At 36.8% G+C, this 24,774-nt stretch overlaps 1 protein-coding gene across 4 annotated transcripts in view; it reads left to right on the forward strand.

The window, feature by feature from the left end:
* LOC142143972 (putative cation-transporting ATPase 13A4) overlaps positions 1-24,774 on the forward strand; it is a 104,260-nt gene that overhangs the window by 52,589 nt on the left and 26,897 nt on the right. Inside the window, exons 12-22 of one of the 4 annotated variants that reach the window (XM_075202270.1) lie at positions 1,266-1,454; positions 3,321-3,382; positions 3,576-3,726; positions 3,823-3,906; positions 4,527-4,683; positions 5,225-5,342; positions 15,279-15,403; positions 16,016-16,185; positions 16,894-17,019; positions 18,885-18,964; positions 24,157-24,199. In XM_075202270.1, coding sequence (XP_075058371.1) covers positions 1,266-1,454; positions 3,321-3,382; positions 3,576-3,726; positions 3,823-3,906; positions 4,527-4,683; positions 5,225-5,342; positions 15,279-15,403; positions 16,016-16,185; positions 16,894-17,019; positions 18,885-18,964; positions 24,157-24,199 — 1,305 coding nt within the window. The remainder of the gene's footprint in view (positions 1-1,265; positions 1,455-3,320; positions 3,383-3,575; positions 3,727-3,822; positions 3,907-4,526; positions 4,684-5,224; positions 5,343-15,278; positions 15,404-16,015; positions 16,186-16,893; positions 17,020-18,884; positions 18,965-24,156; positions 24,200-24,774) is intronic. The other 3 variants (XM_075202271.1, XM_075202272.1, XM_075202273.1) reach the window with 3 other exon arrangements.

A 24,774-nucleotide genomic window follows, 5' to 3' on the forward strand; every position in this document is an offset into this window, starting at 1 on the left:
AATTTTTAACATTATTTTTTTTTTCCATTGAGATGTGATTTTATTCTATAATGTAATAGAACATCAACAACATAACTGAGCATAAAAGGGTACATACAGTACATAATATCTGGTCGATAGGAAACATTGCAAAATGGTGGTGTTGTTCATAGCAACCAATAGAATTGTAGATCTTTTTTTTTTATATTCTTTATAAAATAAATGCCAATTACTAACTGATTGATGTGGGTAACTCCTGCTTGTCTGCACCTATACCTATGGAACAATTTTCATAAATGTCCTCTTTAGAGTATCTCAATCAAACTATTCAATCTGGCAATGGAATTACAGGGCACGGAAAGGTACTTTTTCCCTCTAACAAGTATCTGTCTTTTTTGCCTCTGTCTTAAAAATAATAATAAAAAACATTCTTAGAAAATATTGTTGTTTTTATGTACCAAATCTAATCTAGGAAGGAAACCTAGAAAATGTGTACTACACTTCCCACTATCATTTTAACATAAGTTACTAATTATGAATTAATTTCCTACAGAGTGAAAAAAAATTGTACTGTATTGTGTAAAAAACAGTGTATATAGCAGTGGTTGTTAAACATTTTCTTTAGCAGGCCTCACACACTTAATACCATCAAGAACTAAGCCTTTGTCTGCTGTAAATCAACAATCATTTCATTCACTGATAGATTCACAAATAACTTCCCTGTGGCACTAGTCCAACATCAGGGATGGATTAATTCCTGACGTGTATAAAATAATAATCAGGGTTGGAAGCATAATATATAATTCAAGAGTCAGTCAATCAAAACTAGGATTCAGAGGAGATGTGTATCCAGTGACCTCAATAGAAAAAAACTCTGAAAAGTTAGGTGGCCACGATACTTTTTAGGCACATTGGCTACCTAGAATCTGGGATTTGCAGAGCAGTGGTATGCACAATCTTTACACACAGTTATACCACACAGGCAGGCATGAGGAACACCACATTGTCAACAGAATACAAACACTAGTTAGTGAAATGATTTTCATACTTCATTTAGATTAATTTGTTTTACATTACATTCTATAAAAAAAAACCATAAAATATGTGCTTCTTATGCCTTCTCTCCTTTTTAACCTAATTCAGGCAAGTGGTCCTTACATAATCTGGGGTAAGAATTACCAGTCAGGCCTTTCTTAAGGTTTGAGAACCACTGCTTACAATGTAGTTGAATATAAATAAAATAATATACTGTATGCATTGTTGTCAACTCATTATTTTAAATATAGGTTTCAGCTTGGAGGATTATCGTGGAGTCACTCGTTCTTTTGACATCTGCAATTTGCCCAATCATACCAGCTGCTTTGACGGTTGGGATTCTCTACGGACAAAGCAGATTAAAGAAAAAGAGCATATTTTGCATCAGTCCAGACAGAATCAATATGTGCGGCCAGCTCAACCTCTTTTGCTTTGATAAAGTAAATATATATTAATGTTTTTTCTACACATTTTGTCTTACTCTGTTATCCCTATGTTTTATGCAAATACGCCACTTGCATTCATTTTATGGCAGTCCCTTACATCAATGCTTTACCTACTGGGAATTTTCAGTGTGAAATAGATTGTAGCTGACACAGAAAATCCACACAAAGAAAACTTGTTTCAACCTTCATAGGACTCTTCAGTTCAGGAAAGAACTTTGTGGTCAGAATGTGAAGCCCTACGGAGACAGCCTCACCGAAAGGCACACTATAGAAATAAGCCACTTTCTTTTTAGGAGAATTGACGTCTAAGTAATATATTTTAAATTATTTTTTAAATTTGGAATAATTAGTAGTAGTAGTAGTACTGGTAACAGTAGTAATAATAAAGATGTTTTTTTCAAATTGCATATGATATACCTGAATGTTTAAACTAAATATATGATTGAAATTGATGTCATTGGAGTTATTCTAGGGAGACATGCCAAGATAGATGGAGGGCATAGTACAACAAAGAACCATTTCCTACACAAATGGCAAAGTATTAAACCACCATGACAGTTTATTGTTATCACTTTTTGTTTTCGGTTACACCTAGGAGATTATAAACACTTTGGAACTGATTTAATGAAACAGGGACATTCAAAAAATTGTCATGAGAGAGCAGGCCCCACAAATTTACATTGACATTGTACAATAAAAAAGCCAATTAATTACTATGGTCAAGTAATGTGTAATAAAACATATTCCTACATTGTTTCACAGTACCTGGGGGTCCTAAAGAAAATTGTATTCATAATTATGCTTTGGACTCAGGAAGCTCAAGGATTTGTTTATTTCATCTCATCTATATAGGAGCTGTTGTGGGAATTAGGAATACAATATTTTCAAGTATGAACACTCCCCTATGTTCTGATAATGTAAATATTACTGCACACAAAACAAAATCTTGATTTTGCAGATAAGCTCCATGGTACAAAAGCTGGGTCAAGGATTACCAGTGAGGCCTTTCTTAAGGTGTGAGAACCACTGCTTTACACTGTAGTTGTATATAAATAAAATAATATACTGTATACATAGTTGTCAGCTCATTATTTTGATAATAGGTTTCAGCTTGGGGAATTATGGTGAAGTCACCCGTTCTTTTGACATCTGCAATTAGCCCAATCATACCAGCTGCTCTGACAGGTGGAATTCTCTATGCTTAAAGCAGATTTACTAAATTGCCCATGTGGAAAAACCCTCATCTCCATGTCCCATAAGCATTATATGCAAATATTACTAGCTCTGCATTGGATGCCAGTTTGCAATGAAAATCCATGTGCAGCCCATTATAAAAATCCTCAATTGCTCACTTGCGCTGCTTTGCTGAATTGTAAATGACCCAAGTTCAATGGAAGAGTTAAAGCAACAGCAAACAAGTACAATTATGATGTTTTATTCATTAAAATAATATGTTGTTTCTATGTGTGTGCTGCTGATTTAAGCCAGGTATATCTGCACCGTACCTTGGAGTTTGGGTTAGTGGCTAGTGAATTACAGCAAACCTGGGTGGGGGGTTTTCTAAGCATAAAAAAATGACTACACATATTAATTAACTACAACTGAGAAATTGGTACTTGATCATCTTTACAACATCAGATTGTTTTTATTAATATCCAACTTCAAAGTTAGCCTTTAGCTAATCACCCGCAGACATAACTGATAACCTATAGTAGAAAAGACAAAACAAAACAATTTGTGACCTTGGAAGAAAAGTTGTAAATATCCTGTTACTTTTGTATGTTTAATATAACCATTTTATGTAATGCTTTTTTACGATGTAATTTGTGAATGTTCTCTTCAACTTTCTTTTTCATGTAGACTGGCACTTTAACTGAAGATGGACTTGATTTAATGGGCATTATACTATCAGATGGCACATGGTACTGTTTATTACTATCTATACCTGTTAGTTTACTGCATAGGTGTTTGAATAGAATGTTTAAAGAAAATCAGACTGCTTCCAAAATATTTGGTCAGTATAGAGATTGTATAGATTACTTTTAGAACTCATAGTACATCTTAGGTTTTTAGATATGTATTTACTGATTTTAATCTTATTATTTCAATATTTAGTTTTCAGGATATGCTTAGACACGACCAGATGAAGGAGCTAACCTGGGGGCATATGTTTTGTGCTATGACATGCTGTCACTCTCTGATCACGGTTGATGGGAAATTACAAGGTGACCCTTTGGATCTGAAAATGTTTGAAGCCACTGGCTGGGTAATATTGTACTACATACGCATCATACTACCACTTACTTTAGCTTCATAGAATTATAGTTATGAGCCTGTATTAATGTTTTTTCTCTATTTCCAGGTGTTAGAAGATACCTGCACTGACAATAATGAAGAAGATACATCCCAGAACATGAGTATCCGACCTGGGTCAGATGCATGGATTGTAAGTTCTCTAATCAGGGGGAGATACTAACACTGCTATAAAACAATATTTTTACAACAACTGTTTGTATTTAGGACATAACGGCTGTATTTGTATTTTGTATCTCTTTTTCTGAGCTGTACCTCTACCCTTCTCTACTTGTTGATTTTCAAATGATTTCACAGAACACAAATGTGAACTCAGGGTATTCTGGTCAAACTCAAAGTTTTAATCCCAATAGCAGCAATTTGATATATCAGATACAGCAATGATGTTGATTATGCACAAATCCACTTGCAGTAAAGGCGAAGTAATGAATACATGAGGGTTTAGCTGGGCAAGAGCAAGAACTAAGGGCAATGAATAATTGGCCTTCATACTAATCTGGTCCAGCTGGATTAGTGCATGTTAATAAGCATCAGTTAGCTGTACATTACTCATACATGCCAGTTGCAATTTTCTGCTTTCTGCCTTTGGAGACTAAGGATTAAAAACCTTTTGAAGTCAAAATAATGCTTAAAAAAAAAAAAGATAAAAAAGCTAATAAAAGTGTATTTTAATCCATTCTTTGAAGTATATTCAGCAACATAAAATTATCTATTTTATTATATTATATGCTCATGTTATTACATTCTTAATAGAATACAATGGAAGGAGTAAAGGTTTTGTTCCAGTACCCATTCTCCTCCGCCATGCAACGTATGTCTGTTATTACTGAGGTTATAGGAGGGGATGAGTTGCTTGTCTACATGAAGGGAGCTCCTGAGATGGTGGCCAGTTTTTGCAGACCAGAAACAGGTATAGTAACATATTTTTATTCATTTAATTTTAAAAGACCACTAAAACAAAATCCAATTTGATCCAATATCAAAAGAGTATCTTTTAACATTTACAAATGTACAGTATATGTAACAAATCCTATACTATGATCGGAGTTTTGATTTATTATCTACTAATTTTAAACTTTAAAATAAGTAGGAAGAATGGGAGCAGAGCATTGTGTCCTGGAGGAATAGGTCATGTTGGAAAGTATCATAATTGCAGACAGAGAGCAATATCAGTGGCAAAAACTCCTAGGGGTATATTTACTAAACTGTAGGTTTGAAAAGTGGAGATTTTGCCTATACCAACCAATCAGATTGTTGTTATCATTTATTTAGTACATTCTACAAAATGACAGCAAGAATCTGATTGGTTGCTATAGACAACATCTCCACTTTTTCAAACCTGCAGTTTAGTAAACATACACCCTAGTCTGTAAAAGGAAATAATACACTTACTTTTGAAATCTGTTTTTCATTTCAACAATTTATTTTACTTATCTTTTTCTTATATGCAGTTCCTCAAGATTTTCTGGCGGAACTGGAGATCTACACGTTTCAGGGTTTAAGAGTTATTGGGGTAGCATCCAAAATTCTCAAAAATGGAAATCGGGAAGATTTAGAGAGTATTGATAGGTAAGTTAAAGATAACTGACAAATGCAGGTTGATGTTAGTCTGAGATGTAGAACTATAACATTGCTTATATGTATCTACAATAAGAATAGAATATAATTGAAATGTGTAGCTCACCTGTTTTAATTTGAGTCTAAAGTGTTAGAGATAAAAATATCAACTTCATATATTTTGCTACATGCATTTATATATGTTATGACCTAATAGATTGGTCCTCCCTGTGGCTACATTGAATGTATAGCTTGTAAATTCTGATCTATAAAATGTAACAGTAGTTGGATACAAAAGTATTTGCTTTCCTCACAAATGCTTTATATACAACCATATACTCAGTTTTCCCAATATGTTTTTGCTATGTTTATGTTACAGTTGCATCATGTTTGTATCCATGAGGCATATGCTTTTTATACCCTTGCAGAAGATGTGAGCATTTTTTTGTTTATTTAGAAAATATTGATATGTTGATATTGATTAAAACAAAACACTTTCTGGGTTGCTTAGATTTCTTAGATTTCCTTGTTTCCTTAGTTACTTAGATTTCCTCGTTTTCTTGTGCCAGCTTTGGATCCTCCACAAACCAATTAGTGCTGTCTTTATGGCCATTTTGCTGCTATTTGCAGTGGCAGTTGCCACACATATGCCAATGCTGTGTCTGCTGCAGATCTGCCCTGTAATGTCAAATATAGATGATGGGGCATTGTCACCTGTCAGTTGTTATATATAACTCTGTCACCAGTATTGCCACATATTTGCACCCCAAATGAGTACAATTCCCAATAATATTTCAAAAATATTGAACCTTTTTAAACACACTTGTAAATCAGGTCAGCAGAGTACTGCCATCTGACCAAATCCAGATAAAGGGCCAATCAGGCCTGGAGCTGAAAACTATGAAAGGCCTATTGTGAGTAGGCATTTTCACTGACCCTGTGTTTTGGTTTTGGATCCCTATTTTTTTCTAAAATCCCTATTTTTTTTTTCTAAAATCACATAATTTTGCTTTATTTTCCCACTATATTATTATTAACCTCAATACCACTAATTTCAAGTCATTTGCAGCCAATTTCACCATCTCACACACAGGTCACAATATTATTTTCATACACTTTCAAACAAAGACTGCAGCAGTTCTTGCCAGTGATAAGAAGAAGGCCATTGCCATGCCTGAACATAAGACCAAAAAATCCACCTCTTATTTTTACCCAAATCCTGACAACAGTTGTCTAGCCATTTGTAGCACTGTAAAGCCACAGTCAGTAGAGGTAGGAACCTTAACCATCTAGGATCCTCATCCATGTTACGCCATTTGAAGTGAATTTATGGAAAGCTTTTGTGAAAATCAGAAACTTATGCTAAAAAATAACAACAAGCAGTCCAGCATCAGCTACCTCCCTTCTCCTCGCTAGATCCCAGCACCTGCAATCTACACCCCCAACACTTTCATCATCATCAGTATCCTCACATGTGATCGGAATTAGTCCTGCATCCAAGTTTCTTAGGCAAGATGAATCCTCCCCGATCCAGGACTCCTTAGAACAATCCTTGAGCATTAGGCCCACTGCTGCTGTTCCTACTGCTGGGGGTGGATCTTCAACCCAGAAGCAGACCAAGAAGAAGACTACTAGTAGTTTACAACAATTGACTGTTAAACAATCCTTTGCAAGGGGAGGTAAGTATGAAAGCTGTCACCCAGTTGCAAAGCATATCCCAGATGCCATGGCGACTATGCTAGTATTAGATCTGCATCCAATATCCACTATTAATGCAGCTGGTTTTAGACAGTCATTTGAGGTCTTGTGTCCCTGTTACCAAATTCCATCACGACACCATTTTACTAGAAAAGCTATTCCTCACCTCTACCAGAAGGTTCGTAAAAATGTAACTATTGGGCTACAAAATGCCATTCTACCCACTGGACACTTAACCACAGATATGTGGACAAGCGGAACTGGGCAAAACTAAAGATTATATGATTGTGACAGCCCACTGGGTTGGTGATTCGCCTTCACTAGCAGGGACAGCAGCAGCATGTACCCAATAACGTTGCATTTCTCAGAGGCAAGCTACTCTGTGTATCATCTGGTTCACTAAGAGGCATATTATTATTATTAATATTATTATTATTATTATTATTATTATTATCGTAGATTTTTTTAAGGCACCACAGTGCTTCACATCGCCGTACAGTAGGGAAGACAAGGACATACATAAAACAAGACATACGTAAAACAAGAATAGACAAGGCAGAAAAAAATGAATGGATATATGAAAACAAAGGGTATGGAGGACCCTGCTCATTAGAGAGCTTACATTCTAAATGGAAGAAGGCACAGCTGAAAAAAGAGGAGCGGGTGAGGCTCAGAGTGGAGATTGGGATAGTTGTGAGGGTGCGTTAGTGTGAATTGTGTTATTGAGGATAAGGTCATCTCTAAAAAAGAGATTTGTTTTCAAAGAGCATCTAAAGATTTGAAGGCTGTGGTAAAGTCTGATTGAGCGTGGTAGGGAATTCCATAAGTAGGGAGCAGCATGGGAGAAGTCTTGAAGGCGGGAGTAAGAGGTGGTTATCAGAGACGAGACAATGTGCAGGTCAAAGGTAATACCGCTGACAACCTGTTTGAAAAACTAAGGGATGTCCTTGCAACATGGCTTATCCTGCTTGAACTCTTCTGAGGATGTGTGATTTCTGATAATGCCACCAATATTGTTAGAGCATTACATTCCCTGTTTTGCTCACATAATCAACTTGGTGATACAGAGCTTTTTAAAATATGAGAATGACATGCAGGAGATGCTGTCTGTGTCAGAAATATTTAGGGTCATTTTTGGGATTCTGCAACAGCATGTAGAAGAATGCAGTAGCTGCAAGAAGAATAGAATTTAGGGAGAATGTACTTTAGTCCAGCGCAGTGGAGAATACTTTCCGCGTTGTGCAAGGTGCTGAAACCACTCAAAGTAGTCACCTGTGAAGAGAGTGAAGACCCTGTTATCTTGAGTCAAGTGATTCCCATAATTAGACTTTTTGAATAGCAGTAAGAGAAATTGAAGGAGGAAATGAAACAAAGTAATTCCGCTAATTATGCTGGACTTGTAGATTAAGAACTTTATTCCCTTCACCAGGATCCAAGAGTTATCAACATCTTGAAATCGGATCATTACATTTTGGCAACTGTGTTTGAACCTAGGTTTAAGAACTATGTCTTTTCTTTCTTTCCAACTGACCCAGATTTCAAGAGATGCAATGAGCTCCTGGTCAGCAAGCTGACAGCTTAAGTAGTACATGACACAATGACGTCTCCTCCCTCAGTTTCTCTGGAAATTGCTGCTATGAAAAATCTTAGCTTTCCCTAGGCACCCAGTAGTGATGCAGATGAGTCTGCACAACATTTTGACATTTGGTCTGGTCTAAAAGAATTTCCCAAAAATCATGACAGCTCTTTCGTAAAATGAAGTACGAATTTCACGAGGAAGGCCATTACCAGCAATTACATCAAAGTACACAGACGACTGTGATGGTGGATTCCAGTGGGGATGAATTAGTATTGTTTGAGGATGATGTACACACTGATGAGGGTGAATATGATGACATTGTAGATTGTAGGTGCTGAGATGTAGCTGAGAGAAGGGAGCTAGCTGATGCTGGTATGCTTGGTAATATTTTGGGTAGAATGGCATGTTGGCAATTTTATGTTTTTCTACAGTAAACTTTCACCTTTATTAGAGAGGTGTTTTTTCTTGACAAAGGTACAAGCTTTTTATTTACATTTTTGTTTCCCTGACTTAAAACCACAATGCACTTGAACATAGACTTTAGCACATGAGGTAGAGGGATTAGTATCATCATGACTGAGACTGGAGAGTGACCAGAACAATGCCACCCCTCCTGTTTCTGTTTGAGCTATGGCACAGTAGAATGTCACTGGAGACTTTTAAGAACACTGACAGCCCTATTATTACAATTTCTGTTTCAGCACTGAACCCTACCACCTCTCCTCTTTCTGAGTGAGCGATGGTACAGTAAAATGTAACTGCAGGTTTAGACCAAGATTGCCAGCCCTATTATTTCTATTTCATCAATGACAATTAGCAATGGAGCTCTCCTCTTTGTGTGTTACCTATATAACACAGTACAATGTGACTGCAGATTTAGAAGACCAGGACTGCCAGCCATATTATTTCTATTTCATCAATGACAATTAGCAATGGAGTAATGGAGCTCTCCTGAATGTTACTGGAGACTTGGAAAAACGCTGCTACCCTCCTCTTTCTTTTCTACCAATGATGCTGCCGAACTGCACAAGAGACTGCCAAGAACTATGCTCCCCTCCTGTGTCCCTCTGTGAAATGGTGCTGGATTGCCATGGAGGGCGATACTTATAGATTACAAAACTCGCAAAATCTGAGATCCGACAAGGTAACAATGATGTTTTGCCACATTTTAAATTTTGAGGGCACGCAAAACTACCGGCTCAGCTCGGTACTTGGATCTGCTAAGTTCGGGTGTGTTCGGTTCCCGGGGAACCAAAACTGAGCAGCTCTAATTGTGAGTAGCACTGTGTTATGGCAGACGATGTGGTCAACTTTATGGAAGGCATGGATAGCACATCCTTCCAATCAAAAAATTGATGGCTCAGTGGTTAGCACATCTGCCTCACAGCGCTGGGGTCATGAGTTCAGTCCCAACCATGGCCTTATCTGTGTGGAGTTTGTATGTTCTCCCTGTGTTTGCGTGGGTTTCCTCCGGGGGCTCCGGTTTCCTCCCACACTCCAAAAACATACTAGAAGGTTAATTGGCTGCTATAAAAAAAATAAAAAAATTTGACCCTAGTCTCTCTCTCTATGTCTGTCTGTGTGTATGTTAGGGAATTTAGACTGTAAGCTCCAACGCGGCAGGGATTGATGTGAATGAGTTCTCTGTACAGCGCTGCGGAATCAGTGGCGCTATATAAATAAATGATGAGATATATATATATATATATATATATATATATTATAAATAAGTACTGAATTCACTGGAATTTCACACAGGTTTGCTGAACCATTTCATTGTTTATAATCAGTTGTCAGGATGGCTAAATAGTTTCAGCGATGGTACAGCAGTCATATCCAGCAAAAGTATCACAAAATCTCCCACCACCTATCTGGCTAACCACTAGTTCCCTGACTACTAGCCAGCCACTTACTGGCATCGGTGGTCCCACCCACAAATACAAACATTGTCTTTACCCTCCACCCAAGCACTACAAACAAATCACAGCAAAACAAACCAATGAAACCCATGTGTGTGTATGTGCTGAAAGAGGTTCCCAGGGAGAATTTAAACCTGTCCGCAGTCTGCTGCTGCAGACTAGGGGGTAAATATATCATACCCCGGTTTTGTCAACTCCTGCGAGTTTGGCGTCTTCGCAGCTTAAATTTAAAGCGGCGCTGCCTTGTAAAGGGAAGTTTCCCTTTACAAGGCAGCGCTGCTTTAAATTTAAGCTGCGAAGACGCCGAAATCGCGGGAGTTGACAAAACCGGGGTATGATACATTTACCCCTAGATTAGTTTTTACCTATTTTCTTATAGGGGAACTGTGACAAATATGCCTTTTTGCCACATACCCCTCCCCTTAGTGTAGCCAACCCCGGTGATGCTGACACTGCAGAGAGCACATCTCGGCGAGAAAGGTCGTCTGCATTTTTGTACAGACTCCCTGGCCTATGCTCCACGGCATATATTCCTCGGCAGTCCCATGGACACAAGGTACCTTCACTTTGGGGAGATTATCCATCAGTTTCTCTGGTAATATGGAGCTGGAAACCAAGTTCACTACCCGAATCTACCAGATGGTGATTCACAAACATAGTCATGCAGAACCAGCAGGACTTCGTGGTAACTGGACTTAATGTACAGCAGCTCGGATAGTTTGGTTGTGTATGCGCTAGTGAACAATCCATAGGTTCTACTAATGTTCGGCACTGAGCCCTCAAATGTCCAGGCTTGTTGCACTCAAAGCAGATTGGACTTAATGAAGGTTTGGCTGCCCTTTTATCAGGCAATCTCTCCTCACCAACATCCGGACTTCTGTTCCATATGCCAGATTTTGACTGAGGCACAAACTTTGGAGCGGGCAACAGAGGTTTGGGCATATGCTGCAAGGCACTGTATCTCTCCACGGCAGCCAATTCCTCATACGACTGAGGGTCTGCCTGCAGCTCCCACCTTGGAAGCCCTCAGTCCATACCCTGGATACAATGGTTAATGGCCAGAATTTTGATCATTCTGCCCGCAGTGTTCTTTTCTGGCTGCAACCACTTCTTTAGCGTTTTACCAAGTTCAGCAAGCTGAGCCCGAATCGGTAAATCTTTTGAGAGTCTCCAGGCATGATATCGTTGGGCCTCCCCTGCTCTGGTGATTCCAACCCTCGCTAAGATGGTGATTTCAGCTGCTGATAATCGCCAGCCTGGTCCTCATCTAGGTCTTTATAGGTGCGCTGTGCTTCTCCTGAAAGATAGGGAGTCAGGTGTTCGGACCAAGTCCCAGATGGCCACTTGGCTTGGGTGGCGGCACGCTCAAGGGCTATTAGATTTGCCTCCACATCATCATCAGAAGTTAATTTCTGTAGTGTGGGGGTAGCTGGAGCCTCCCTGTCCCGTCTCCCCTGAGCGATCTCTTCACGGAGAAGACGGGTACTTTCCTCCTGCACTGCTGCCACATTCACTAGGGTTCTTAAAATGTATTCCATTCCCACAGGAGTTTGTGCTGGGAAATGAAACCTAGCTTCTCTCAGCATTCTGGTAAACAACAAAACTTTCTGGACCACACCCAACTCACAACTAAGTGACCCACAAGGTGTGGTACTACAATTACCAGAAAATTAAATAAAAATTCCAAAGCTGACATGTGCTTTAGAAACCTTGACTGGTAAATAGCAAACAAACAAAAAAACTTTTTTTGGACCACACCCAACTCATAGTTTGAACCTTTAACAAGTGTGGCACAATAATGACCAGCAGTGTTTAAACTTTTGCTTTCTTTTTCAACCAACACAGCTGCTAATCAGTTCCCAGTACACAGGTTTGTCTCTTCACAGCAGCAACATTTGAAACAAAGCATTACAACAGTTTGATGCATTATAGTGGTTTTTAACAGACTTCACTCACCACCTTTGCATCTGGAGGCTGGTAGAATCGCTGTGTTTTAGATGCCCTACAGACCTCATGATGACACCACATGTGATAAAGTACTGCATTCATTGGAATCTCACACAAGTTTGCTGAACCATTTCAGTGCTTATTAGCAGTTGTCAAGATGGCTAAATAGTTTCAGCGATGGTACAGCAGTCTTATCCAGCAAAAGTATCACAAATTTTTCCACCACCTACATCTGGCTAAACAGTAGTTCACCGACTACTAGCCGGCCACTTACTGGCATCGGTGGTCCCACCCACAAATGCAAACAGTGTCTTTATCCTCCACCCAACCACTACAAACAAATCACAGCAAAACAAACCAATTACACTCATGTGGAACACCTGTGTGTGTATGTACTGAAAGAGAATCCCAGGGAAAATGTAACCCTGTCTGAGAACAGGAAATTAAGGCTCCGGTGGGCACAGGCTCACCAAAACTGGAGAGTTGACATTTGGAAAAATATCTCCTGGTGTGATGAATCTCGATTTCTTCTGCAACATGCAGATGGTAGGGTAAGAATTTTGCATTAACAAAAAGAATCTACTGATTTACCCTTCTTGTTCAGTCTATTGGTGTAATGGTATGGGGAATGTTTTCGCGGAACACATTAGGCTTCATAATACCAATTGAGCATTGCTCAAATGCTACAGCCTACCTGAGTATTGTTGCTGTCCATGTGCATGCCATTATAGCCATAGTCTACTCTTCTAATGGCTACTACCAGCAGGACAATGGGCCATGTCACAAAGCAAACGTCATCTCAAGCTGGTTACATAAACATGATAATGAGTTCAGTGTACTCCAGTAGCTTTCACAGTCATCAGATTTCGGTTGAATAGGCCACCTTTTGGAAAGAGGTGGAACAGCAGATTTGCACTATATATGTGTATTCGACAAATCTGCAACAACTGCGTGATCTTTTCATATCAATATGGAATCTCTAAGGAACATTTCTAGCACCTTGCTAAATCCATGTCACAAAGAATTCAGGCTGTTCTGTGGGCAAAAGGGTATCCTACCCAGTACTAGAGAGACCCAGTACTAGTGTGTATCTATCTATGTTATATATATGTATATATATATATATATATATATATATATATATATATATATATATATATATATATGGTCCAAACCGCCATAAAATGTATGAGCTATCTGCACAAAGTCCATTGTAAATCCATGTAAATGTATTTAATAAATACCCACATAACAAAGTATTAATGTTTTCCTAACCTGGTTGGCTGCTGAATTCGAACACCGATCAACAAATAAAACATCATCCCAAACCTATTTATATTCAAGTTCCAGCGTCTGCTTCAGTAGGCGTGATTATATGCTTGTGCCATTGCCCACCTATCTCGGGCTAAATGAATTAACCCCAGTTATAGGCGTACCATTCTTAAACTATTTCAGCATTGGGTAAAGCCCAGGATTTAGATCAATGCTTCTTTTTCCTGGCACAATAAGTTGTTACAGAAGAGAATGTGCTCACAGCGTCAATCATTTGGTTGGCTGTAGAAAAGTGGTGTCCAGCCTCTAATATATCCGACAACATCACAACTAAGCATTACACCTTATAATATCTAATTGATAGAGGTAAAGTAATATGTTATTACTATAATGTGTGTCCCAATTGGTTGGTGGGGATTTGTAAAGCAAAATATGTGTAGTTTCTTAGTATGTGTACTAGATGAGTAAATTGGGTACAAGTCCTTCAGTATATTATAGCAGTCCGGTGGATAGCTATCCACAAGTTCTTCAGTAGACAAGAAACAGTTGTTATTATAGTCCAGAAACAGTCTTTCCTTAATGTGGTCAGGTATCATTTCCTATGTTGGCTCTGGCTTTCGAGCACCCAATGTTCACAGGAGATCAAACACATTTCCAGAGATAGTATAATTTCAGGAAGGAACAACAAATTAAGATAATGAGAACTTACCCATAGAAAGATAGGTGGCATCTTAAGTTATCCAGGTATTGACATTGGTAGCTTGCTGTGTTGGGGTCCTCTTTACTCCACAATCTTCCTGTGTTCTTGCATGTGCATGCATGTATGTGTTGGATCTTAGCTAACAAAACTTCCTGACCAGTATTGATAAAATAAATGTATTGCATACAGTGCTGTTACTTTACAGTCTCAAAATAATATAGTGCAGTTGGCACATATAATAAAAAGTCCAAAACAAGCCTGCTCATTGTTAGAACAGCCATGGCATTGTGCCTGAATCTATACTTTGCACTGTGGAACACATCTAGGGCTTGGCAGTAATGCACTATTCATTCCAACAGTGTGCCCTCCCCCACAGGAGAACACTGATGTAACTACTATATAGTGTGACTGCATATCTGCACTGACAGCAATAATTATCATAAACTATAACTATCAGTACCTGGTGTGGCGGCAGGACCATTCATCTGTACTCACTACTGATGGGCCTATTTGTGGGAAGTGGCCTGGAGCTGCAACCCCATCAGGTCCATATTTAATCCGGCCCCGCATCTGACTATGTGTGGTCATCTGACAAACACAAAAACAGGCTCCCATGAGAACTGGTTACTCGACTTAAGAATCAAGTAGATGAATCTGTCCAATTAGCCTACCCACGTGTGTAACCAAAATGGAAATTAATCCTGTCTCTTGGTGAATTGATCTATGTGTGAACAGGATTGACCTATGTGTGGCCAGTTTAGATTAATTAACTAAGTTTATAAATGTACCTGGTAAATAACTTATTGTTTAAATGTTTTTGTATCACTCTGAAGGGATGAAGTTGAATGTGACATGGAGTTTCTCGGTTTGCTAATATTAGAAAATCGTCTTAAACCAGAAACCAAGCCAGTCCTGGATGAACTGAATGCAGCCAACATCAGGACTGTTATGATCACAGGTGTGAATATAGGAAAGAGACATACTTTCAGCTTACAGTATACATGAATATACATTTTATGTGAGGAATAGTATATATATATATATATATATATATATATATATATATATATATATATATATTATAGTTATAGTTATAATTCAAATGTATGTACAAGAATACATTGTGTAACAAAAGAGCAATTCAAGTCTTTGTAAGTGACATTATATATTGCATGACATATGTGTTGATGTATTGCACCATCTTCCAGGATATATCACATTAGTGTAATATGGCAGAACTTACATTTGTTCATAAAATCAACTGTTTAGAAAAATTGTGGTTTTCTGTGCAGGACAACTTATAAAGATTTTGAGGGTTAACTACTAACTAACATTGCTCAAATGTTTGAATCTAAAACTATAGCAACCAATCAATAATTGTAACTTTTATCTGTCTACTTTTAGAGCAGATTTGTATTTTTGAGCAATTTTAGTTAACACCCTTCACTACCTGCATGTAAATGGGATATATTTTCTGATACCATTGCAGTAAAAAAAAAAGAAATTGATATGGAGATTAGCTGGAGCATGGTACACAACAGTAATAACAGTTACATTCTCTGGTCTACAGGTGACAATATACAAACAGCGACTACAGTTGCCAAAAACTGTGGCATGATTCCTGAAGGCAGCAAAGTGATTCTGGTGGAGGCTCGTAGTCCCGAAGGCTGTTCTCCAGCCTTTGTTACCTACAAACTTCTGGAATATCCACAGAGTGAACAAAATGAATATGTATGTCAGGTGGTGGCAGCATTTTATCTTCATTATTACCATGTTTTAGGAATAGGGAACTATCTATCATTGTAACATTCTCCTCTACAGCCAACACTCAGAGGTATATTTACTAAATGGCGGGTTTGAAAAAGTGGAGATGTTGCCTATAGCAACCAATAAGATTCTAGCTATCATTTATTTAGTGCATTCTACAAAATGACAGCTAGAATCTTATTGGTTGCTATAGGCAATATCTGCACTTCTTCAAACCCGCAGTTTAGTAAATCTAGCCCTCAATCTTGTTTGAAATTGAGAAGTCCTGATATAAACTGATTCAAATATGCAGTGAAAATATAGAAACACACTTATCAACAGGCTAGAAATACTAGAGAAAATTGAAGCTTCCGTTTGAAATTGAAGTCCTACAGACAAACAGACCCTTACACAAATACTTGTTGTGCTCTACTGGGTAGCTTAAATGTATATGGATTTAGTTATTTAGATAATTTGTTAGATAACACTTTAAATGGTTTAGGTTTAGGATATTTATGTTGCTTAGTTACATGTGTAAAATATAATCCAACAAATGTATTCCTACATTTAGTTTCAGGGTAGACCTGTATAATGTAAAACCTTCTGCAGTATCTGGCTAAAGGATTTACCATACTGTTTTGGATTTTAGTGTAATGATTCTATGATAAATAAAAAAAAGTAAATAAAATATTTGATTGTTAGCAGGAAATTTCCATCAATATGGAAGACATTTTGGAAACCAAACAACAGAACAATGATTATCATTTTTCAATGAGTGGAAAAACATATGCAAATCTGGAGAAACACTTTGATCAATTATTACCAAAGGCAAGTGGTTAGGTTTTTATATTGGCTATGTAACTTAATTTATTCTTTATTGTAACACTAATTTCCCATCACATTAGTATTGATTGATACAACACATGCCATATATTCCACACTAGGTGGTAAATTTATCAAGTTGTGGGTTTGAAAAAGTGGAGATGTTGGTTATAGCAACCAATCAGATTCTAGTTTTCATTTTGTAGAATGTACTAAATAAATGATCACTAGAATTTTATAGTCTGAATGTAAGTGTAAAATTATGACTGCAAAATCTCAGCCTCACGTATGTATTAGTACACTGTAACAAAATACACCCAAAACTATATTTAGGTGGCTGAAATTAGAATAGGTCAATTATCATCAGCAAACTGATTACCATCAGCTTTTATCTTCATTAAAAGTGTGTCAAATATGTATCAGGATATGATATGAAACTATGCTTAAGAAAATGATTTAACAGTAATAATCAGATATGTAAACTAGCTTTAATTAAGTTGTAAAACAAATGCATTCCTTGGAATCACTGTGTGGAGAACCCATATTCAATGAGCAGCCCTCAGGTTGAATTATGCATCATAGAATATTGTAACAGAGGAGATCTGGTATAGCTTTCATCACTCACGACCAAGAACCGCTGAACAATGCCTTCTTTGTATTATCCATTTGTGAATGTCAATACTGACGCAATACAGGCTTTAGCCAGTAGATGATAGTATTATTCTAAATATGACAGCTATGTTTGCACCATAATTAATTTACATATATAGCTTATACAACAATCAGGACAAAGTACAATACTTAAGAATATATAACTACTCACTCAAATCGTTTCTGTCTTAATTCAATATTTTACATTGAATTAGTAAGTAATCTTTGAAGAAAGCCGAGGTTTCAGGGGCATAGTTCACCACATTAGTTTTTAAAATGAACAAGGTTGTAAGGACGAGCAAACACAACTAAGAAAATACTTGCTCAGTTAAGAAAGAGACACAAAATACATGACAAAACTCCATGATTAGCACACTTATTCTTTAGGGACTATAACACATACATCTCATGTTTGAGGATTTGGGGGAGTGCTGGCCCTGAGTGGGTAGTTTTCTGGAATTGGCACAATTGCTGAGACCTATTTTACACCTCAATATTGCACTTCAGCAGATATGTGCATTTATTGATGCACACCAAGTCATTTAATGCAAAATCTTTACACACATAAAAGTGACACATGAAAATTTCCCATCACTCTGTAATTATTTAACACACAAATAGGGTTATAACAAACAGAATTCTAGGAGATAAACTGAAAAGTTTGTTCAACTGAGAAAAATGCTTAAAAAAAAAGGTAGATGTTTGAATTTTGATGCAATGTTTGAACTTTTTCTCAGTGTACTGATTTCCCTGCATATCAAGGCATAGGTTTAGTCTGCAACGGCTGCTCCTGAGTGTGGAGAGTAGACGTTGAGCTAATTGCCTCATAGTGGTTACAACAGTGCAGCAAGAGACAACCCTTACAATGACACCACTAAAGCCATAGCAGTTCAGGCACCAGCTAAGGTGCCCTGAAGCATAAGTGGGCTGGGCTGAGAGAAAAACAGGAGCATCTGCACATACACAAAGCCACCTATGTCTGCATATTGTTTTATGGATTCCACCATTGTGAAAGGCATTAAGGAATGCCTCTGGTGTACATATAATATGATTTACTGTTCATTATATTTACAATAGGAGAAAGAAAAATATACAGTGTACATAAGACATCAATAGCATACAATAATATGGTAACACATTCCTATTTTTTTTACTTTTGGTATCTTGTTTTGCATTAAATTCCAAAGTAACAAAATAACTTGTTGCATTGTCTTACACAGCTACTAATGAATGGTACAGTTTTTGCAAGAATGTCCCCTGGGCAGAAATCAACTATTATAGATGAATTTCGAAAACTTGAGTAAGTGTTTCTGTAATTTAATATGGAATTACCTATCTAAAAATGTCAAACTTTTCACTTTCAAATGTACAGAAAGGCAACTATTATCCATTCTAGCTACAATGAAACTAAATGGGAAGCTCAATATGTTATATACTGTAGTGATCTACTATGGAAGTAGAGCAAGAATAGGGGCTTTTTGCACTTTGGTAGAGAAGCGCTTTTCTAGGTGTTATTTGCCCAATGAAAACAAATCTTCAAACACACAAAAGTGCTACATGTACTAAAGACAGCTCCAACTTCCCATCATTCTCTTAATGAATTTAAGCCATTAATTAGGTTAAAATAACCAGTATTTTGGGAAAAAAAATAAAATGTTATTTAATAAAAAGAGTGTTTCTAAAGTGGTGAGATATTGACCTTATAACAGCTATAAATTCCATACTAGCTGCTAGTGGAATCAGCTAAATTCTAAACTCTTTCACAAAATTATTCCATCTCTTTATGTCCCCTTTCATATCTTCACACAATCTTATATAATGATGTGGTCTCTTAGCTCCCACTGTAGTACTTTCTAATTTTCTACAATTCTGCCTACTGGGATCACTGTGCCTGCAAAATTCAACAGTCCTAGCAATGATTGCAAGTGTTTCGCCTCCTCTTACCTGTTGAGCTCCTTCTTAAGCCTCTACACTCTTTCTCTACACAACTTCTCATTATCCATTTTAATCTCTAGATATGACAATTTTGTAGTTGGCCCCCTCTGTTTTTTGCTTGGCCACTGGTACTCCAATTTTCTGAAAGGCTTCACTGTAAACAATAAACACTTCAAAGACCCTACAAGTACCAACATCAAGAAATCATAGTGTGCTACTGACCTACCAACCTGAGCACATCTCAATACACCAATGTAGAAATGTAGTGAATTTCTCAAAGAGAGCATCTGAAACAGAACAACCCGTAGGCAAACATCTATCCACAAATTAACTATTAAATTAACTATTATCCAATTTAAAACTCATAAACTTAAATCTTGCATTGGCAGACACCTGAACACTCGTTCAATATCTATCTTGGCATTCCATGCTAACATATATCTTGTAACAATTACATTCCCATCTAACCAAATTGTATCTGTTTCCCAGAGCAGCCTGATCCTGCTGCCATTGCTTGATACCTTGAAGCCTTTGGTGAGGCTTTAGCTGTATAGTGCCGATTCCTCTACACTTTGTCTGTAAAAGAGTAGAACTGTTAACAGAGAAATATACCAACCAAGTCCCAATTAATTAATTAGAGCACGACTTTCGGTGGGTAGAATAATGGTATATGTACATCAGGCTAAGTTTAAGCTAGGGCTTTTGATGATTATTCAAGAGCACATATGTGCAAAGCTCTGACTATTGTAGGTGTAAATCTCCGTAACCTTATCATGTTGCCTATGTCATAATGAGTCCAGTTTATAAGTTATGACATATTACTGCTAGTAAATATTATATGTCATAACGGTAGTTTGCAATGCGATTGCTTATATAATCTATAACAAACACATGTGTGCATCAGCACAAAAAATTGCCATATATTGAAAATTAGGTATATAAAACACAGCTCTACTAAGAAAATATAAAGTTGGTATCACTAAAATCTCACTAGAATATAACATGGCGCTCTATAAATCAGTAAAATCTTTATTAAAACTTATATTATAGAAAATACAATCCTAGGGCCTGATTCATTAAGGATCTTAACTTAAGAAACTTGCTATTTCCGTCTCCTTGACAAAACCATGTTACAATGCAAGGGGTGCAAAGTAGTATTCTGTTTTGCACATAAGTTAAATACTGACTGTTTTTTCATGTAGCACACAAATATCAACTTTAAATTTCAGTGTACAAATAAGTATTTGTGTGCTACATCAAAAAACAGTCAGTATTTAACTTATGTGCAAAACAGAATACTAATTTGCACCCCTTATATTGTAACATGGTTTTGTCCACTAGACTGAAATAAGAAGTTTCTTAAGTGAAGATCCTTAATGAATCAGGGCCCTAGTCCTTATATTTGGTCAGCTGAAATTTATCTTTCATAACATGCTATTTCAAGTATAATTTTCAGAAATGTGTTGCATATTACTAATGATAACAGCTAATAAGTCTATAGGACAAGAAGGACTAAACACAGGCATATATGAGGAAACCAGTTATCAGACAACTTGAATGGTACTTTAATTGTTATTAAAATCACTAAGATACATACTCTATAGTTACAGTCCAAAGCCAGTATTTTACAAAGTAACAAAATATATGCCTGCTATAATTAACCCACCATCCTAATGTATATAGCTATGCATTCTTATTTATTTTGACAATGACATCTTGAGTCCAGTTTATAATTGATGATTAAAATGCTGCTAACGATATGATTTAAAGTAGTCTACCCACATAATAAATTAACCTGTGTATCATAGATATATTTTTCATTCATCTTGATTGGAAATCAATTTTCAGGTGATTTGACGAAATCTGATTATATTTAACAAACTCACTGTGTACTAATAAATAATATATGCATACAGTTCTGTAAATAATGTATGTATGCTAGGCATGGCATCTGCAGTATCTATCTATCTATCTATCTATCTATCTATCTATCTATCTATCTATCTATCACAAGTAGTAATATAATGTAGTGTATCTAAAAGACTACAGCACAGGAGAGAAATGAAGTGGTATGGATAGACAGAGCAAAAATAGCAACAGCATGGACATATTCTTAGTGAATACAAATTTTACTACTAATAAAGTATAATCCACATACATGATTATTCCATATTGTAATTGTAAACACAGCCGGATATAGCACCTTGCCCCTTCTGGTAATCAGCCCAATCAACATACTTCTTCACTCCCTCTCTCTTAAACTAATAATGTCAAATAAAAGAATGTTTGGGAAAGGGGGAGACTAATTGTTTGTACAATTAGCATGTTTGTATATGGCAACATTATTTCATATAAAACAAAGTGCAGGTCATTGACATAAGCCAATTGTGTCTCTGCATTGTTTTAACTTAGACAGTATTATTTATTTTTTATAGATACATTAACTTACGATTGTCCTAACCCAGGCATTTTTGCTTAACAATTGCTATCTAGACATTTCTGGGTGCAATACCAATCCACTAATATTTATTGCCCGTTTCATACTTCATAGTTTTCTACTTTTGCTTATTTTAATGCATTTACTTTGTAGAATTAAAAAGACTATGTTAAATGAATCAAATAAAAATAGCGCTTTTAGAATTGTTGTCTAAAAGCATCATATAACATTTTTTATCTTTCCTTTGACTTAATAAATTCATATTTACCAACCCCACAGTGCTCAATGGGAGGTTTCTGTCCTCCCTGAGCTCGCCTTAGGACACCTGCGCTACGATTTGACAGGTGTATGGCCCCAGTCAATCTCCCCATCTGCCACGGTCCTTGGAGCAGGTCCTGCTCTTCCCCAGTTATTTAAAACTTTCATGGTGGTACAATGTCGTTCAGAGGCCTTACAATAACAGGCCAAGTTTACTACAATTTAAACAACAATAAGCACAACAAAGAAATGGAATATCAAACAGAAAGGCAACAGGCTACAAGAAAAAAGAAATAGTCTAAGACTAAACTACAGGATGAAAATTGCCAGTTATGAATTTATACAAAATACATATGGGAAATGATCAGGGGGAGAAGGAAGCAGTATGACAAAGTCTCACAACTGCAACAAATACTCAACAATAATTCAAAATTCAGTCATGGATCTGGTGGAGTTTAGGTAGAGAAAGAGGTCAATAAAAGGAACAATAAATTGTCAAAGGAAAACCGAAAGGCTTAATAAAATGCGAAACAAATTAACGCAAAAAGAATCACAAAACAAGCTACAAGAAAATGACTAGCTAATATAGAATATAGTGAAATACAGATAAAAGATAAAGTCAGAAAATTGCAACAAAGAAATATAAACCAAATAGAAATTGATGGAAAAATAGCAGGATATGAAATTAAGTAGTGAAAAACATATTTCCTAGTGGTAGAGAAATACTTGTCCATATGTAGCTCCCAGCATCTTATCCAAAACATGTAGCTTCCACCACACGTAATTCTGTAAAACAATTCTACTCTACACTCCTGAATTTCCATCAATTAAGCCTCTGAGTTTAGCCCACTAACCATCCCTGCTACTACTCCCTCCTTTCTCTCTTCTTCCATTGGCTCCCTTCCAACTAGTTTCCCATCTACTTCACACCTGATCTACCTAACCCATTCCCCTATATCCTCCCCTAGTACTCCCCCCCTCCCCTCCCCTCTCTTAGCTAGTGCAGGGCTGGCACAGCCTTGGCGTTTATGCTTCTTTGGTTCTAATCAGACTTCTGTCTTCTTCAGTGCAAAAACAAGGCATTTATCCTATCAGTTGACCTTTTCTGTGAAAACACCAATAGTTGACAGTTTTGTAGAAAGCTACAGGATATGAACTTACATCTCATCATACATTCCCCCTGTGGTCTTAACCAAAAAATAAACTATAAATAAATGAAATAGAGAGAGAGCAGGATGCCAAAGAACAATACCAAGCACACAGCTACTATGGCAGATAACCACAATAGTGACCATGCAGCACAAAAGTGAAAGACTTCTCGAGAAGAAGAAGGTTTGGTTGATATAAATGATGAGGGGGATCGTTATGGTTGCCAGCAGTTGACTTTCATTCTTTCATCTGTGTATTCTCATTCCAACCATAACAGACCACCGATAGTTGAGCAGAAATGCTATTTCACAATGACTGCTTTTATATTGGTAAATAATTATGGTTCTGCCTGACAGCAGCCACTCCCCGCAAACCAGTTACAATAGTTATTCCACTTGCTTATGTTTCAATTTCTCCCCAGCACATATTTGTAGGGCCATCTTTAAATATCCTATATGTCATTGTGTCTAATTTATGTGTCATGATCCCTCAATGTACATCCCTGCATAATATGTCAGTGCTTAATATATAAATAACAATATAAATAATAATAATAATATATGAAAGTTTACTTATTCATATAAGGTGAGCTAAAAAGGATATTATTGACATATTCTATTTTACTCTTATATACTTAATGCAGTGTCACAAATTGTAAAGCTGCTGATACATAAAATGAGTTATTAAATGAATTGAACCATTTTGTTTTCCAGCTATTATGTAGGGATGTGTGGAGATGGAGCCAATGACTGTGCAGTAAGTACACTAACATACACAATTTTATATTTTTACCTTTACATCACTTGTGTTCTTTCATTTAGTATAAAGTCCAGTATTTCCCAATTGCTAACTATCCTGGAATTTAACAGCCACCTAGTTTTGCCATATAAATAATTGTCCCTGGGAATGGCACATTTCATTGATGTTCTCTTTCATAGATGTTATTTTCAATGATTTTAATACACCCCAATTCTCATAATAGCAATATACAAACTCTTAACCTATGCAAAGTCACATCAATACAATCACCAGACTTGAGTTCAAATATAAGCATCTATTTGCTATGAGACATTGGTAGAATAATGCTGAACTTATGGCAAAGAGATACAATTTAGCCGACATAAAAAAAAGCCAAGGAAAGGTAGGCCATTACATGTTTTGACAAATGCTGCAGCAATCTAATGAGGTATTGTCATTCCTTCAAGATAACTGCTCTCCCTTATGCAAATGCAACTTCTTTATGCAGCTGTGCTGTAGACAAGGATCAGGAGTCAGAAGGGTAGTCTTCCAAAGCAAATAACTAGTAAGTGTACTTATAGCCAGTTTTTCCC

This window comes from Mixophyes fleayi, chromosome 3, assembly GCF_038048845.1.
Source record: "Mixophyes fleayi isolate aMixFle1 chromosome 3, aMixFle1.hap1, whole genome shotgun sequence".
Classification (NCBI taxonomy): Eukaryota; Metazoa; Chordata; class Amphibia; order Anura; family Limnodynastidae; genus Mixophyes; species Mixophyes fleayi.